The sequence below is a fragment of the Hyperolius riggenbachi genome, chromosome 2, assembly GCF_040937935.1.
Source record: "Hyperolius riggenbachi isolate aHypRig1 chromosome 2, aHypRig1.pri, whole genome shotgun sequence".
In the NCBI taxonomy this organism is placed as follows: domain Eukaryota; kingdom Metazoa; phylum Chordata; class Amphibia; order Anura; family Hyperoliidae; genus Hyperolius; species Hyperolius riggenbachi.
Window position 1 is genome coordinate 478,383,803 of NC_090647.1, and position 16,528 is coordinate 478,400,330.

Sequence of the window (16,528 nt, forward strand, 5' to 3'; positions counted from 1 at the left end):
ACAGGAATCAAGCAGAGGTCGCCACAAGATAATACAATTGTTTTGTATGGCCTTTTGCTCTTTAAGGACAACTGAGGTGACATGATGAGATAGGCATATGTATGCACACAAATAACTAGGCTGTATTCCTCTTCTTCTTTCTCTGCCTGAAAAATTAAACCTCAGTTATGCAAGTGACAGTTTCTGCCTGGTCAGACTGGTTCAGATTTTAGTATAACCCTCACTGATGGGTGATTACAGCTATAAAACACTTTCCTGCCAGTACATGGCTTCTGAGAAGCGGCAAAAAGGATCAATAATTCACAGATTTCAGCTCTGTCATCAATGCATGTGTCATTGAGCAGAGACAATGAAACAGTAAAACCTTAAAAACTAGATTTAAATATAAAATAAAACTGTGTGATATCTTAAAAAAAAAATAAAAAACATTTTTCTAGGAGACGGAGGATAGAGCCAATTGTTTTTCTCATCAGTTAATTTTTACCTCGGATGTCACTGTTTGTACTTGGGATGTTTTTACAAATTACCTTTTAAGAGAACTCAGTCTTGTATCTTAATTGCATAATAAAAAGAACACAATATATTTTTTTGCAATAGGAGAGAAAATATATTTTTTTCTACAATTGAAAATTGGTTTCCTTTCTAATTTTTTGCATATACTGTATATCCTCATACATACTTAGGACAAAACCCAGAGATAGCTGCATACATAGGTGATTTAGCTTTCCACCTCGGTTTGTATTCGTAGCACATCACAAGAGGGCAGTGTGATCACACAGATCAGTGCAGGACAACACAGAAAGCCTATTACCCAGAATGCCCTGACTGCATTCCTGAAACACAGCAGACGCAACAATGCTGAGCTAAGCCACAGCATATGACGCAAGTGAAGAGATCAGGTGTAATCACACAGATCACAGCTAGGCCACAGCTTGCAGGTTTAATGGGTAAATATGCATTGTCAAATTTGAGAAGTCAACTCCAGCTAAACATCTTGTCACCCACATAAAATACCAGTGTGAAGAACAATTAAATTGCAAAAATAGTTTAGACACATCCAAGGTGCATAAAAATAAAAAATCCACTTACCTGGGGCTTCCTCCAGCCTCTGGCAGCTGTCCTGTACCCTCGCCACAGCTCCACTCTCTGCTGGTGGCCCAGGGTCCCCTCAGGCCTACTTGCGCTCACGTAGGTGCGCTGACGTCATCCGCACTGTACTGCACAGTAGTTCTGGGTCTGCGCAGTACAGTCTGGATGACGTCAGTGCGACTCCGTGAGCCGCATGGTGAAGCGCAAGCAGCTGACCACCTGGCGAGCAACTGCGCCGGAGGGGACCGGGAGCCACTGGGGCTGCGGCGAGGGCACAGGACAGTTGCCAGGGGCTGGAGGAAGCCCCAGGTAAGTAGATTTTTTTTTATTTTTATGCTCCTTGGACCTTCCCTTTAAGTGCAATGGACAAAACCTTATGTATTGCATGCACTACAATTTATGATTTAGGTTTCTTTCAAACTGGCAGTAAAATTGTTCTGTTTTTCGGAGCACAACGGAACGGATGCAGATGGATCCTATGTTAAGCAATGTTCACTTCAGTCCATTCCAGTGAATGGAACACAAGTTTGGGGCCCGCACAATTTTTCTGGATGAACCAGACAAGGTAGATTAGCCTATGAGAATGAGTGGTGTCTGTTCTCACTAGGCTGCACATTGCATGCCTTTCGTAAGTTATTTACCTGCCACCTTCCATTCAGGTCCTTGCACTGAAGAAGTGCTGGTATACCAATCCCAGAGACCCAGCAGAAGCATCTCAGGCTCCCACGGTTTTGCAATAGACCAATGGAAATCGTCCCTCCCCAGGGAGGAGTCGCAGTGGTTCACCGAGCAGTGGACCAATGAAAATCCTCCCTGGGGACAGACGATGCTCATTGGTCTATTGCAAACCAATGGGAGACTGTGATGCTGGGGCTCTGGGATCGATATACCAGCATTTGTTTTGTGCAGGGACCCAAAATGGACGGCGGCAATGGCGGCTGAAGACCCAAATGGACGGCTGCAGCCGGTAGGAATATGCTTTCTCAACAATGTAATTCCAGCACAAAAATCTTTAAAAACAGATAAAAAAAAAACAACAACATATGTATGCAGAGGTATGTAGAGCCAGTATTCTTACCACAGACAAGTGTCCATTTTTAGCTTTGGCTATCAGCAACTCTGAGCCTGCTGTGAAGTCAATGATTCCTTCTTTACCAGGACCAACTTCAAACTTGATGCTGAGAGGGTAAATGTAGTGAAAAGGGCACCATAAATCATACATTAAATGTAGAGTTATCACTTATAGCATTGTGCTCAGCTGTAAACAAAAAATCTATTTCTATAAATACATTTTGAAAGCTTTTATGGAAATTTAACCACTTTACCCCCGCGCGTACGTATTTCTCGGCCCCTTTTTCCATCCTTTAAAAACCAGGGACGGAGAAACACGTACTTTCCGCGTTCCCGACGCTGCCCGCGCTCCCGCTCGTAAACACGCCGCCCGCCGCTAGTAAACACGCCGCCGCCCGCTCGCCCAGAGATCAATGAAAGGAAAATCCATTCCCGTTCGTTGATCTAAGCCCCGCAATGATCAGCTGCTCTCCTATGGGCAGCGCGATCATTGTGAGAAAAAAACTCACGTGTCCAGCCTCCTTATACTTCCTCCAAGCTTCCGGAAGGAAGCTTGGAGGTCGCATTAAAACAAAAAGTTACTGTGGCCATCTTGTGGCCAAATAGTAAACTACACCCTACACATTTTTCACATACAAATAAATGACTTTTACACATAAAATTAACTCATTACCTCCCACACTCCCTATTTTTTTTTTTTTTGTAATTAAAAAAAAATTAAAAAATTTACAATTAAAAAAAATACATAAATAGTTACCTTAGGGACTGAACTTTTTAAATATTTATGTCAAGAGGGTATAACACTGTTACTTTATAAACTATGGGCTTGTAATTAGGGATGGACGCAAAACTGAAAAAAATGCACCTTTATTTCCAAATAAAATATTGGCGCCAAACATTGTGATAGGGACATAATTTAAATGGTTTTATAACCGGGACAAAAGGGCAAATACGTTTCATGGGTTTTAATTACAGTAGCATGCATTATTTAAAAACTATAATGGCCGAAAACTGAATAATTATTTTTTTCCCCACATTTTTCCTATTTTCCCATTAAAACACATTTAGAAAAAAATCATTCTTGGCATAATGTCCCACCTAAAGAAAGCCTAATTGGTGGCGGAAAAAACAAGATATAGTTCATTTCATTGCGATAAGTAATGATAAAGTTATAGATGAATGAATGGAAGGAGCGCTGAAAGGTGAAAATTGCTCTGGTGCTGAGGGGGTAAAACCCCTCAGTGGTGAAGTGGTTAAACATTTGTATTGACCAGGAAAGAAATGTACAAACTGTTAATCAGTTAACTGGCAGCTGAAAATTCCACACAACCATTGCTTAAAGGGACACTGAGCAGCTTTAAAAAAAAATACCATTTGTACTTACCTGTGGCTTCCTCCGGCCCACCGTAGGTCGCGAGGTCACCAGACGTCCTCCTGGCCCCTCTCCCGGTCCCACTGGTGGCTCCGTTAATTGGTGACTGCCCCGACGCGCACGTTACTCATCACACCGGCCGCTACGCGTCATTGCAGCGACTGGCGTGAGTCCTTTGCATGCACGGTTCTCTAACTCTGAACTGCGCATATGCAGGACTCGCAAGCCAGCCGCTGTGATGATGCGTAACGTGCGCGGCGCGGACTCATATTGGCGACTTCAGGTGGAAGTCGCCAATTAATGGACCCGCTGTCAGGCCCGGGAGAGCCAGGAAGACGCCGGGGGACCTCTCAGCCTACGATGGGCTGGAAGAAGCCCCAGGTAACTACAAATACAAGTAGGCTGCTCAATATCCCTTTACCTGACGTTCAGTTCCTGATTCATTAGCCCCTGCACATTTCTTTCTGTTTCCTGGCCATCGCAAATTTAAATATTGGGCGTTTTATTTAAATTTTTTACTTACCTTGAAAAACTACCAAGGAGTTCACTGACTCCCCTTTCTTATGAGATACCCCTCGCATTGTCTAGCCCCCCCCCCCCAGCCAATAAGTGGCAGTGGGTGACCCCTTTGTTTATGATCTGATCTAGTTTATGATCTTAAAGGGCAACTAAAAGTGAGAAGACTGTGGAGGCTGCCATGTTTATTTACTTTTAAACAATAACAGTTGCCTGGCAGCCCTGCTGGTCTATTTGGCTGCAGAAGTGTCTAAATAACACCAGAAACAAGCATGCAGCTAATCTGGCAGATCTGACAATGTCAGAAACACCTGATCTGCTGCATGCTTGTTCAGGGGCTATAGCTGAAAATATTAGAGGCAGAGGGTCAGTAGGGCTGCCAGGCAACTGCTATTGCTTAAAAGGAAATAAACATGGCAGCCTCCATATACCTCTCTCTTCAGTTGTCCTTTAAGTACATGCCACCGGGTCCCTGAAAAGAGGCGGCCAGCGTGGATGAAGACGGATGTAGGAGTTTTCCCGCCAGACAGGTGAATTTTCTCCGCTGCCACATACTATGCAGGGGCGCTGGGGTCAACTATTCACCTGGGAGGAGGCAAGTAAAGGGACCTGGAGAGCCCAGTCAGCCATCCCAGGGGCCCTGGGCAATTGCCCATATAGAGGTGCCAGCCCTGTTACGCTTACTTTTCTGTAAGCATTGGCAGAGGTATTCATTAATGGGCAGCACGGTGGAGTAGTGGTTAGCACTCTCGCCTTGCAGCGCTGGGTCCCCGTTTCGAATCCCTCCCAGGGCATTAGCTACATGGAGTTTGTATGTTCTCCTGTGTCTGTATGGGTTTCCTCGGGGGACCCGGGTTTCCTCCCACACCCCAAAAACATACAGAAAAGTTAATTGGCTTCCCCCTAAATTTACCCTATTTTATGATACACTACACATATGACTATGGTAGGGACTAGATTGTGAGCTGCTCTGTGGGACAGTTAAGTGAAAAGACAATATACTCTGTACAGCGCTGCAGAGGATGTAGGCATTATATAAATACTAAATAATATTAATATTAATAAAGCAGGTTTTCAAAGATTTTCACAATGCAGATGCAAGCTACACATACCTGCCCTGATTAATGTTGATATTGTTGATTTTCTCAGCAGTTATGGCAAGTTTTGTCAGTGTTTCAATCACGTGATCACTCTGCAGGACCACATCACCCTGGAAGCAAAACAATGATAAAACATTACTAACATGCATTTGTAATACACAGGCAGCTGTGGAGAGAGTGAAGAATTCCATTACATAAAAGCCTCAGGTCATTTCTCACAATCTACTTGAGTAACAGTGACACAGTCAGCAATTTTTCCACAGGCAGAAGGCAGGGACAGAATCGCTGCTGGGACAGAGCAGCAATACGCCAGCCATAGCCAGTGACTCTTTACTTGGGCACAAGTGTAATCTGCTGCTGGCTATTCTGGGCACTACTAAGTGGGGTTATCAAATAACAGCAGCATTCTACATACCATATTTTCCACTGTATAAGACACAGAAAATGGGGAGAAAAAGTCCCTGCGTCTTATATGGTGAATGCATGGAATCCCCGACTTACGAACGCCCGCTGATCCATGAACCACTGACCCGCCACGTTGGGGACTCCCTGCATGTGTCTCCCTCGTGTGTGTCCGTACCACCTGGTGTAATTAGCAGTGTAGTGCATGCCTTACCTAATCCAGCTGGTCCTGCGGGGATTGCAGACCTCTCCTCTAGTAACGGCTTCTGCTGATTGCATCATCAGCAGAAGCCTTAACTAGAGGGAGCCGCGCGGAAGAGAAGAGGTCTGCAATCCCTGCAGGAGCTGCTGGGTTAGGTAAGACACGCTCTATACTGCTAATTACACTTGGGGAGGGGGAGCGAACACACATGGGGAGACACACTGGGGGGATAGTAGGGGACACAGACACATGGGGGACAAAAGAAGACACAGGAGGACACCAATTGGGGGAGAACATCTACAAGATGCTCCTGGAACAAGCATGCACCAGGTTTAGTATACACTGTAGTTTTTTTCCCCCTGGTTTTTGCCCTTTAAAAATTAGGTGCGTCTTATATTCCAGAGCATCTTATACGGCGGGAAATACGGTACGTATATGAGGAAGAAGGGGGGCGGGGAGTGGGAGTGTGGTTCATGGTGAGCACATGCAATGCACAAAGTTTCTTCAGGCATAATGTCATCTTCTGAGTGTTGCATTACATTTCATACAGGCCTCTGTGGCTAGACATACAAAGCAGCAGATAAATATTGTGAGCTGACTTACCTGGGGGCTGCCCTGTACCAAACACCTAAAGCGCTACTGCAGAGCAGGACTATCAATGTTACCTAATTATCAGTAAATTACACTTGCAATAAAATATAGCGGTGTCATGGGGGGAAGCAGGATAATAGAGGTAGGTTTTCTAATTTAAACAGCCAGCCTTCCAGAAATGCAAGAAAAACACGCTACCTTTTGTTTGTTATCTTCACATTTAATATGGAGAACAAATAGGTTGTCACTCAAGCTGCTGACAGAAATACCTGCAACACAAGATCAATACAAGATCAGGCACACATTTATAATGTCTTATGGCCAGCCATCTGCAGAGTAACTCTAAAGCATTGCATTAGTCTCTAATAACTTGCAGCACTGGGTCCCAGCTTGAAATGCCAGGCAGTGCACGATCTGCATAGAGTTTGTATGTTCTCCCTGTGTCTGTGTGGGTTTCCTCTGGGCACTCCAGACCCACATCCCAAAAACAAACAGATAAGTAATTTGGTTTCCCTCTAAAAACTGGCCCTAGACTACAATGGACATAGGACTATGGTAAGGATTACATAGTGAGCCCCTCTGAGGGACAGTTATTGACAACACAATATACTCTGTAAATCGCTAAATACTAAATAACTTTCAGAGACATTACCATGTTATAAACTCACTATTCCAGAAACTGATATTTTCAACAATGATTGCTTTTAATAAGTTAGTTCTCAATCGGAAAAGAAGTAAAATAAGGCACGACAGAATAGCTGCTGAATGCTGATACATCAGGAAACTAACCCAATAATGCAGCTTTTAAAATTGCATTGTGGTAGTAGAACTTTTTAGTCCAACCGCTGTAAGAGTTAATTTTATTTGGCTAAAAATTGTGCATTTTGGATGAGCGAGTCACAGGAGACCAAATATTCTGTGTCCTTCCACTTCTGACTGAAAGGACTGAAGCAAGCTGGTGTTTTGTCTCTGTGCTTATCTGGGCCGTGTTGTACTTCTGTCTGGAGAATAAGGAATGTCTGGTTACCGCTAACCTTGGCAGGTTTAAACATTTAAATACTTGGTATGGACAGTTAACAGCAACATCAGTGTCACTGAAGAAATGAAAGCTAGGATTGCAGCTGAGGAAAGGTGATACTGCACTTTCAAGAAACACTTCAGCTCCAGTTTTCTCCACAAGGACTCCAAGCTAACAATATAAAAGTCCCTTTGTAATTTCTGGTTCTTAGCGTGGACCAGTGTCGTATCTAGAGGTGGCAGGCATGGCGCTCACGGTACAGTGGCACTCATGGCATGAGCCATGCCTGCCCCCTCCTCTCTTCCCTCATGCTGCATCGCAATACTGGGGGTTGCCTCTCACTACCTATACTGGAGGGGCTATTTTTTACTGGAGGATACCTTTCATTACCTTGACTGGGGAGACACCTCTCACTACCTATACAGGGGGGGGGGGGGGGCTACTTATACAGGGAGACCTCTCTCACTACCTATATTGTGGGGGAGAGCTACTTATATTAGGAGACATCTCCCATTACCTATAATACGAGGGCTAATTATACGAGGGGGGGCTGTCAGTATCTATACTGTGGACTATTTATACTAGGGAGACACCTATAACTAGGCTTACTGGGAGGGAAACCTAAACTGGAGAGCTACCTTTACTAGGTGGCCTACCTCTGGCTACCTATACTAGGGTATTACCTCTGAGCACTTATAGTGGGTCTAACTCTAGCGACTTTTTCAGTGTTTGCCATAGACGCTATATTACCCGAATACACCCCTGGCGTGGACACTGACTCCAAAATTGAAATAAATCTGTAACTTGAGTTTGGAAAACAAATCTTGGAAGAACAGAAAGAACAAGAAGCTGAATGACATACAAGAGGTGCAATTACAGTTACTTTATAAATTCTCAGAGAATAGACACACACACACACACATAGGCACAGACATTCAGGATCTCCTGGCAATGCATTAAAGCCCCCATACACATTCTTCATTCTTGGCAGACAATCCTTTAGTGCACAGGTGTCAAATAAGCCTACAGGCCTGAGTGTGGCCGTCCTTGCCATGTGGCCCTCAAGAGCTTCAAATGTGCATCATTGTAAGTAGTAAAAGACAACACTATACTGCTTACCCAGCTAGAGGAGCACGCTAGTGGCGGGGTTTTAGTTAAAACATTGTCAGTTTGAGCCAGGGTGCAGCAACAACCCACGAGACCCTGCCATGAAAATAGCATGATCCAAGTACCCCCTCATGTGGCTGGTAAAATACACACACCTAAACAATTTGGCCTGTGGCTTACACTGTGGTTTTAGATTTTGGCCCCTTACATGATGGAGTTTGACACCACGATTTAGTTGGTGCACGAAGCATCAGAATAGATTGGAAAGTTTGCAGAAAAGCATTAGTCGGCACTTCATGGCGTGCTGCATTCTTCAGCCCTACAGGGGGACATGGAAGCATTGGGGGTACAGCAACCTGTTGTTTCTAGGATTGGCCAAGCGCTGGGCAGATGACGGTAAAAATCAGGCTTGAAACACAGCATTTGTGCAAACGACAGTAAACGGCAGTAAGCCATAGTAGCATACAGCTGTCTATTCATCTGAATGGATATTGTTTAAGTGTCGAGGGCTACGGTCGCCGTTTACCATTGCAGAACTGTCCATGTGAACCAGCCCTAACTTCAGTCTTGAAACCAAGTGTGAAAGTATACTGATGGCTGGATGGATGCTGAAGATACAAATAATATTTAATAGAGAGAGGAAGTAGTATTCCAGTGTTATGACTGATCTTGTTACAATCCAGGATACATGTATCACTTTTAGGACAGAAACTACATAGGGAAATAGATGTTCAAGATTTTTTCTTTTTGTTAAATAATCACCAAGTGATTTCTGTTGTAGCTTTGCATGATAAATGCCATATGGTGTATATAGATAGGAATGGCTTAAAGATACTCCGTAACAAAAATTGCATCCTGTTTTTTATCATCCTACAAGTTCAAAAAGATATTCTGTGTTCTGGCTTACTGCAGCACTTTATACTATCACTGTCTCTGTAATAAATCAACTTATCTCTCTCTTGTCAGACTTGTCAGCCTGTGTCTGGAAGGCTGCCAAGTTCTTCAGTGTTGTGGTTCTGCTATGAACTCCCCCTTCCAGGCCCCTGTATGCACACTGCCTGTGTATTATTTAGGATTAGAGCAGCTTCTCTCTTCTCTCTTATATTTTACAAGCTGGATAAATCGTCCTCTGAGCTGGCTGGGCTTTCACATACTGAGGAATTACAGACAAGGGCAAAGCTGTTTGCAGGAAGAAACGAGCAGCCTGAAACTTCAGTGCATGAGAACAGGGGGAAAGAAACACACAAATAATCTCTTGAGATTCAAAAGGAATGCTGTATACAGCCTGCTTCTGTATGGATGTATTTTCTATGTGTGGACATACTGTACATCAACCTACTTCCTGTTTTGGTGGCCATTTTGTTTGTTTATAAACAAACTTTTTAGAACTGTTTTTAACCACTTTTAATGCGGCGAGGAGCGGCGAAATTGTGTCAGAGGGTAATAGGAGATATCCCCTAACACAGGGATCCCCAACCTGTGGTCCGCGGCCCACTGGTGGTCCGCAGGACGTTTCCAGTTGGGCCGCGAGACTGTCCTCTTGTCTGCCCGCCCCGCCCCCTCCGCGGCCGCCGCTCCGTTACCTCTGGCGGCCGCGTGGTCTCTTATATTCTCCCTTCTCTCTCTTCCCAGTGTGTGTCACAACAGCGCGCCCAACGGCTGCTGTGATAGAGAGGGAGGAAAACAGGAGAGAAAGAGCGGCTTCCTGTAGCGGCGCGCCATTACTATGGGAACCGCTCTCACCTTCCTGCTTCCTCCCTCTCCATCACAGCAGCCGTAGGGCGCGCTGTTACTCACACGCTGGGAAGAGAGAGAGAGGGGAATAAGAGTCCCCGCAGGCCCCAGAGAAAAACTTGGTCAGAAAGTGGTCCCCGGGCCGGAAAAGGTTGGGGACCCCTGCCCTAACACACTGGTATGTTTACTTTTGTGCGATTTTAACAATAAAGATTCTCTTTAAATCTCAACAGGATAAATAATTTAATGAAAATAATTCATCAATTTGGATCAGAAGGTTTGTCTCGTTTGTATGGTAACGCCTCACTTCCTTTCACATTGAGGTCACAGTAGAGCCATGGTATGATCATTGGTGTAATCAGGACAGGAAATGCTGGGAAATCATCTCAGTCCTAATAGGCAGACAACGGGAATCCAAATAGGGAGTTAAGTAAAGATAAGAAGAGTTGACAAAGTCATTTGATGAGTGGAGAAATGCAAAGTAAAAGGCCGAAACATGAAATGATTAAAAATGAACACAAACGCTTAGTAGACATACCATCTTCTGCCCCACAAATAAGCCAAAAAACCCTGTGATTGGGAACAGTGACAACATGATTCATTATGGACATAGCCAGATGAAGACAGCTCCTGAAAATAAAAGACAATACTGCCCTAGTTCTGCAGAGAACAGACTAATTAGTTCAAAAGCATGATTACATATAATCTTCAAACCAGTGATTCAAAAGCGCCCTCTGTTTACAGAGAAGAGCCAAATCCAATTAGCAAACAACAATTAACAGGATCATAAATTAAGTAAAACATTTCTAATAACCACCATTCAGTATCCTGAGCTAGCCTGGTTTTCTTATTTGGGAGTAAAAAAAACTATGACTACTTCACTTTCTATATCTCTTTTTTTTTTTTTTTTTTTTTTAACAAATCAATTTTTATTTTGAAAAAACAAACATCTGAAAGATACAGATACAGTGAAAGGAACACTGAGCCCCCACACACGGGAGAATATGTCTTAGTTACATTCTCATCACAAAGAGTATTACAATCACAGGTAGGACAAGAAATAGTGTTATCGTACAATAGTCCGAAGGGAGTTTCTACAGTCTCATGCGGAATATCAAAAAGGTATGGTTTCGGATACACAGATAGTCCACACATGTATATCAGGATTGACACTTCTTCTAAGATGCGATGTTAACCACACAAACTGTGCGTGGGAGACCCATTATTTTCTATATCTCCTTAAAGGACACCTGTAGTGAGAAGAATATGGAGGCTGCCATATTTATTTCCTTTTAAAGAATACCAGTTGCCTGGCAGCCCCAGTGATCTATTTGGCTGCAGCAGTGTCTGAATCACACCAGAAAGAAGCATGCAGCTAATCTTGTCAGATCTGACAATGTCAGAAACACGTGATCTGCTGCATGCTTGTTCAGGGTCTACGGCTAAAAGTATTAGAGGCAGAGGATCAGCAGGACTGCCAATCAACTGGTATTGCTTAAAAGGAAATAAATATGGTGGCCTCCATATCCCTCTCACTACAGTTGTCCTTTAAGCTAAGTTAGCACCGAATGCACTATATGCAGGTTCCATGTGATTTTCAATTGAATGCCAATTCTACTGCTGTGTGCTAAAAATGCATGCAGTTGTGCACTGTGCACGTGTTTAATGCAGATTTTGAAGGGTTTTTTATTTTCTTTTATAAACAAAAAAAACAACAACTGTAGATGACTCTTCTTTACATCTTTAACACTTGGTAGTATGGATACTGAAGCACAATACCTGACATACACTTTAACCATTCTAAACTTCAACATCCCCCTCACACACCGCCCAAATCTTACACACCAGTCACATTACCACTTGCGGAATCTTAAACTGCTCACAAGGGGAGCCATCTACAGCTCCAGATTGAGGCATGTCCAGGACCTCCACGCAGGGCCACCTTCAGAAATGTGTAGGCCACATACCGGGTAAACTTACTGGGCCCCCCACACCAGAGGTTTGCTGGCACCAAATATTCACCCACCTGTCAGGTTGGCATAGTCAATCCTCTGCTTCATTTTGGCTTCCTCAACAAGATAGGCGGCGGTCTGACAGAGCAGAAGTTGCCTCCTGCGAGGCTTATATCCCTTTCTGTCGTACTTCACCACAGGCACCGCGTACTGCAAGAGGAGGAAACCCCATTTGTAAACTCAGAAAAACGGGCAATTGCTGATTCCAATCTTACAGGCAAGTTCTTTTACATTTCACCTGAACATGTGCAGAGATCTCCAAAGACTAGGGCGGATTCACACTACGAGAGCTTTTTAAACACCAGAGATTATAAAAAGCTCTTGCTAATGCAATCCTATGGGGGTAATTTATACGTGGCTGGCTATTTTCTGATGATGGGACAAATGAGCCAAAAGTCATATTGACTGTGGTCATATCAGAACACAGTCTGGAATGCTGAAAGTTTATTGAATTAGTTTGTGTTATTGCAGTCGCATTCCAGCATAGGCTGTGCACAGATTATAACTCAGTCTAGTGTTGTAGACATTTGCCACTACATTGCTCATGATTATGAAAACTTTCAGTCCAGTTTTGCCATCATTATGGTCCTGGTTTTTACCATGGGCAGCATGGCAGCGTAGTGGTTAGCACTCTCTGGCTGGGTCCCGGTTCCAATCCCTGCCAGGGCACTAACTGCACAGTTTGTGTGCTCTCCCCATGTCTGTGTGGGTTTCCTCTGGGCCCTCTGGTTTCCACACACACCCCAAAAATATTCAGAAAAGTTGGCTTAAAACCAACTAGTTGGCCAAAACTATGAAACATACACTACACAATATAGAGATATGACTATGGTAGGGAATAGATTGCGAGCCCCTCTGAGGGACAGTTACTCAGTACAGCGCTGCAGAGGATGTCAGCGCTATAAAAATACTAAATAATAATAATTATCATGCAAGTACAGTAAGTTAATGAATGATCAGATATTACGATTCTATGTCCCGTATCATAAATATTACAACTCATATAGGAAAACTGGATCGATGCATCTTCAAGCTGCATAAATTGACATGATTCTGCATCAACTCAGAATGACCGTAGTTGCCTCTCCTTGACCAGCCCTAGTATTTTGTAGGTTTCAATGCACTGTCAATTACTGTAGATTTGTAAGCTTGCAAGGGCAGGGTTCTCTAACCCTTTTGTGTCTTGGAATTTAGGTTACATTTATTCATATTAATGTTGTCACTGTAATTAGCAATTCTGTATTTTGCACCAACTCTGTATTTCGTATATTGGTGTTTACCATTGTATTATCTTGTATCCTATGTTTGTTTCTTACTTTGTACAGCGCCACAGAACATGTTGGCGATTTATAAATCTATAATAATAAAAAGATACACACCGCTAATGCCTGGCTTTCCAACTGCTGAAGAATTTTAGTGTTGATCTCATCATTTCCTGAAAACAAAAACAGAAAAAAAAGTTTTAGTTGCTAGAAAAAAATGTACTCTATTTTAGTACAGCAGCTGAACAGAGGGGGTTTGCAATGTGGACTAGAATTCTCAGAGTTATAGGGCCTGGTCGTCACACAGCTTATGTAAGCTGGTGTACTGCAGATAGGGGCTATGCAAGGGGGAGGCAGGGGCTATGCAAGGGGGAGGCAGGGGCTATGCAAGGGGGAGGCAGGGGCTATGCAAGGGGGAGGCAGGGGCTATGCAAGGGGGAGGCAGGGGCTATGCAAGGGGGAGGCAGGGGCTATGCAAGGGGGAGGCAGGGGCTATGCAAGGGGGAGGCAGGGGCTATGCAAGGGGGAGGCAGGGGCTATGCAAGGGGGAGGCAGGGGCTATCCAAGGGGGAGGCAGGGGCTATACAAGGGGGAGGCAGGGGCTATACAAGGGGGAGGCAGGGGCTATACAAGGGGGAGGCAGGGGCTATACAAGGGGGAGGCAGGGGCTATACAAGGGGGAGGCAGGGGCTATACAAGGGGGAGGCAGGAGCTATACAAGGGGGAGGCAGGGGCTATACAAGGGGGAGGCAGGGGCTATACAAGGGGGAGGCAGGGGCTATACAAGGGGGAGGCAGGGGCTGGCTGGCACACTGATCTTTATCTCTGAAAATAAATTACTCACCAAGCCGAGTGTTCAGGAAAAGTCTTGGAACGCTCTGTGGATAATTGTCTTTTTTGTCCTTGAATATTTCACTTGCAACAACTTTCTGTTCCAGCTGGATAAGGAGGGAAAGAGGTCAACACACTGCTAAGTACAAACATTAAAGCAGAATGAAGGCACAAAGCAACGTCTTGATACACGTAATAGCAACTCAGAAAAGCAAAGGAGGGTTTTTTAATGAAGCCAAACGAACTTTTAAATAAACAAAACAAACGAAAAACAAAAATACCTTTGTTATTTTAAAGTACAGCACACATAAAGAGGGATGCGGTGGCTGCCATTTTTATTCTCTTTTAAACAATACCAGTTGCCTGGTGTCCTGCTGATAGCTTTGGCTGCAGTAGTGTCTGAATCACCTACCTGAAAAAAGCATGTGACTAATCTAGTCAGACTTCAGTAAGAGCACCTGATATGCATGCTTGTTCAGGGTTTATGGGTAAGAGTATTAAAAGTAGAGGCTCAGCAGGACAGCCACGCAATCTGCATTGTTTAAAATGAATGAGGAGCAGGATGGAACGCAGCTTGAGGGAGATGACCCTGCAGGAATCCCATGTCAATCAGCTGACATGTCAGCTACTACTGGAGAGGTGGACCTACCACCACCCATGAATCACTGAGACTCCCTGAAGAATGAGTATCAGATGCGCATGTTGTGCCCACAGTGGCTAATATTACAGTTTCCCCTGAGGCAGTGTTCAATGTGAAGGGACTTCTCTTTTTTTTCACAACAGTTACTCATCACTTTTGATTGGCTGATGGCTTAGAAGAAAGGCTATAAAGAGATGGAGAAGTCCCCTCATAGCCCAAATTGCAATGAAGGCAGCTACAATTATTAAAGCTCTGGACATACTGAGTAAGCCTTAGGTGGCTTCATCTCCCAAGTGCTTTGAGTCCAACAGGAGAACGCTAGACAATGGTTAGCATTTAAGTTCACGTAACACCTAGGCTCCCAAATTTCATTAAAAAAAAAATTAGAAATTCTGAAGCAAACGTGTAACATGGCAGAAAAAAAAAATTATACTTCTCCAAGTAGAGGGAAGTTTCTGGATGGTTATTCCCATGCTCTCTTCAACCCCACCGCCTTTGGCTGGGATTCACTTCTCTTTTGCCTTCCCTTTGTCTGCAAGCTTAGCCATACTGCAAATGTGTGAGCACAGCTTGAGCTGTGCAGTAGCTTGGAGCCAATCATGGATGACTGTCTTTGGCTTACTACACAGGGACGGCCATGGAGAGGACTGTGGAGGAGGGCACAGCTATGAGAACATATCTGACAAGCTATGGTATGTTCAGAGGGACACACTGCAGCATCAGTGGGCTTATTAATGGATTGGGAAACCCCTGGACCATTCAGAGCCTCCCCTCTGCTTAGAATAGTACAGTATCTAATTTTTTATTTTTTATAAAGTTACAGGTTTGCTTTAAAGATCAGGAGAGGGCAGGATGAGGACACTTCCTGTTTCTGACTGACAGGTGAAATTAAGGTGTGAAATTGCCATGTCCGAAAGTTATGGCATCTGTGGTAAGTGTACATAAGTGTACACAGGAGAGTTCTTCCCAATTTAGGAAATGGCAAAGTGGCAAACTGGAGTTGGCTGTAAAGGATCACTGTATTTTTAAGAATAAAGTTTTGCTCTAGAGCTACCTGTAGTGTAGAATACATAATCTTATACAGAAATGATGCTTGGCTTGGTCTGACCCATAAGCACTTCAGAGGTGGTTACCTGCTGTTTCCATTCAGGACTGATTCTGCGACAATACTTCCACACCATGTTGTTCATGCACATCTCTCTTAGGAGCTCTGAAGCCTGTGAAAAACAGAGAGTACAATGACTGTCTGTGTAGTGGCTCCATACAAATCATTTTCACGCACAGCCGCATTGTTCCATTAGAAACATTGCTCAGGTACTGGAACATTGTCTACCAAGCGGACATAAATGAGATAACAAACAAAACACTATACAATGCTACACAATGAAGTTGTTCAGTGTACAAATGCAGTGTTCTCCCCAGGCTCTTTTAGCCGGGTGCTCCACCCGGCTAGTTTTGGTGACCACCCGGCTGTCATCGGCTCACATCCTCCTATGCTGTAAGCAGAGTTGCTCACAGAAGCACCGGCCCTGCATTCTCTCATCTCGTTCCACCCTGCTACTTTTTCATGCCACCCGGCTA

The 16,528-nt window shown here is 44.1% G+C and overlaps 1 protein-coding gene across 6 annotated transcripts in view; it reads right to left on the reverse strand.

Annotated features, from left to right (window-relative positions):
• The window catches only part of MYO1C (myosin IC), a 236,580-nt gene that overhangs the window by 7,448 nt on the left and 212,604 nt on the right, over positions 1-16,528 (reverse strand). For all 6 annotated transcript variants that reach the window (XM_068270286.1, XM_068270282.1, XM_068270280.1 and 3 more), the window contains exons 25-31: positions 16,081-16,164; positions 14,321-14,414; positions 13,594-13,649; positions 12,229-12,364; positions 6,542-6,612; positions 5,161-5,258; positions 2,168-2,267 (exon numbers count right to left, since the gene is read on the reverse strand). In XM_068270286.1, coding sequence (XP_068126387.1) covers positions 2,168-2,267; positions 5,161-5,258; positions 6,542-6,612; positions 12,229-12,364; positions 13,594-13,649; positions 14,321-14,414; positions 16,081-16,164 — 639 coding nt within the window. The remainder of the gene's footprint in view (positions 1-2,167; positions 2,268-5,160; positions 5,259-6,541; positions 6,613-12,228; positions 12,365-13,593; positions 13,650-14,320; positions 14,415-16,080; positions 16,165-16,528) is intronic.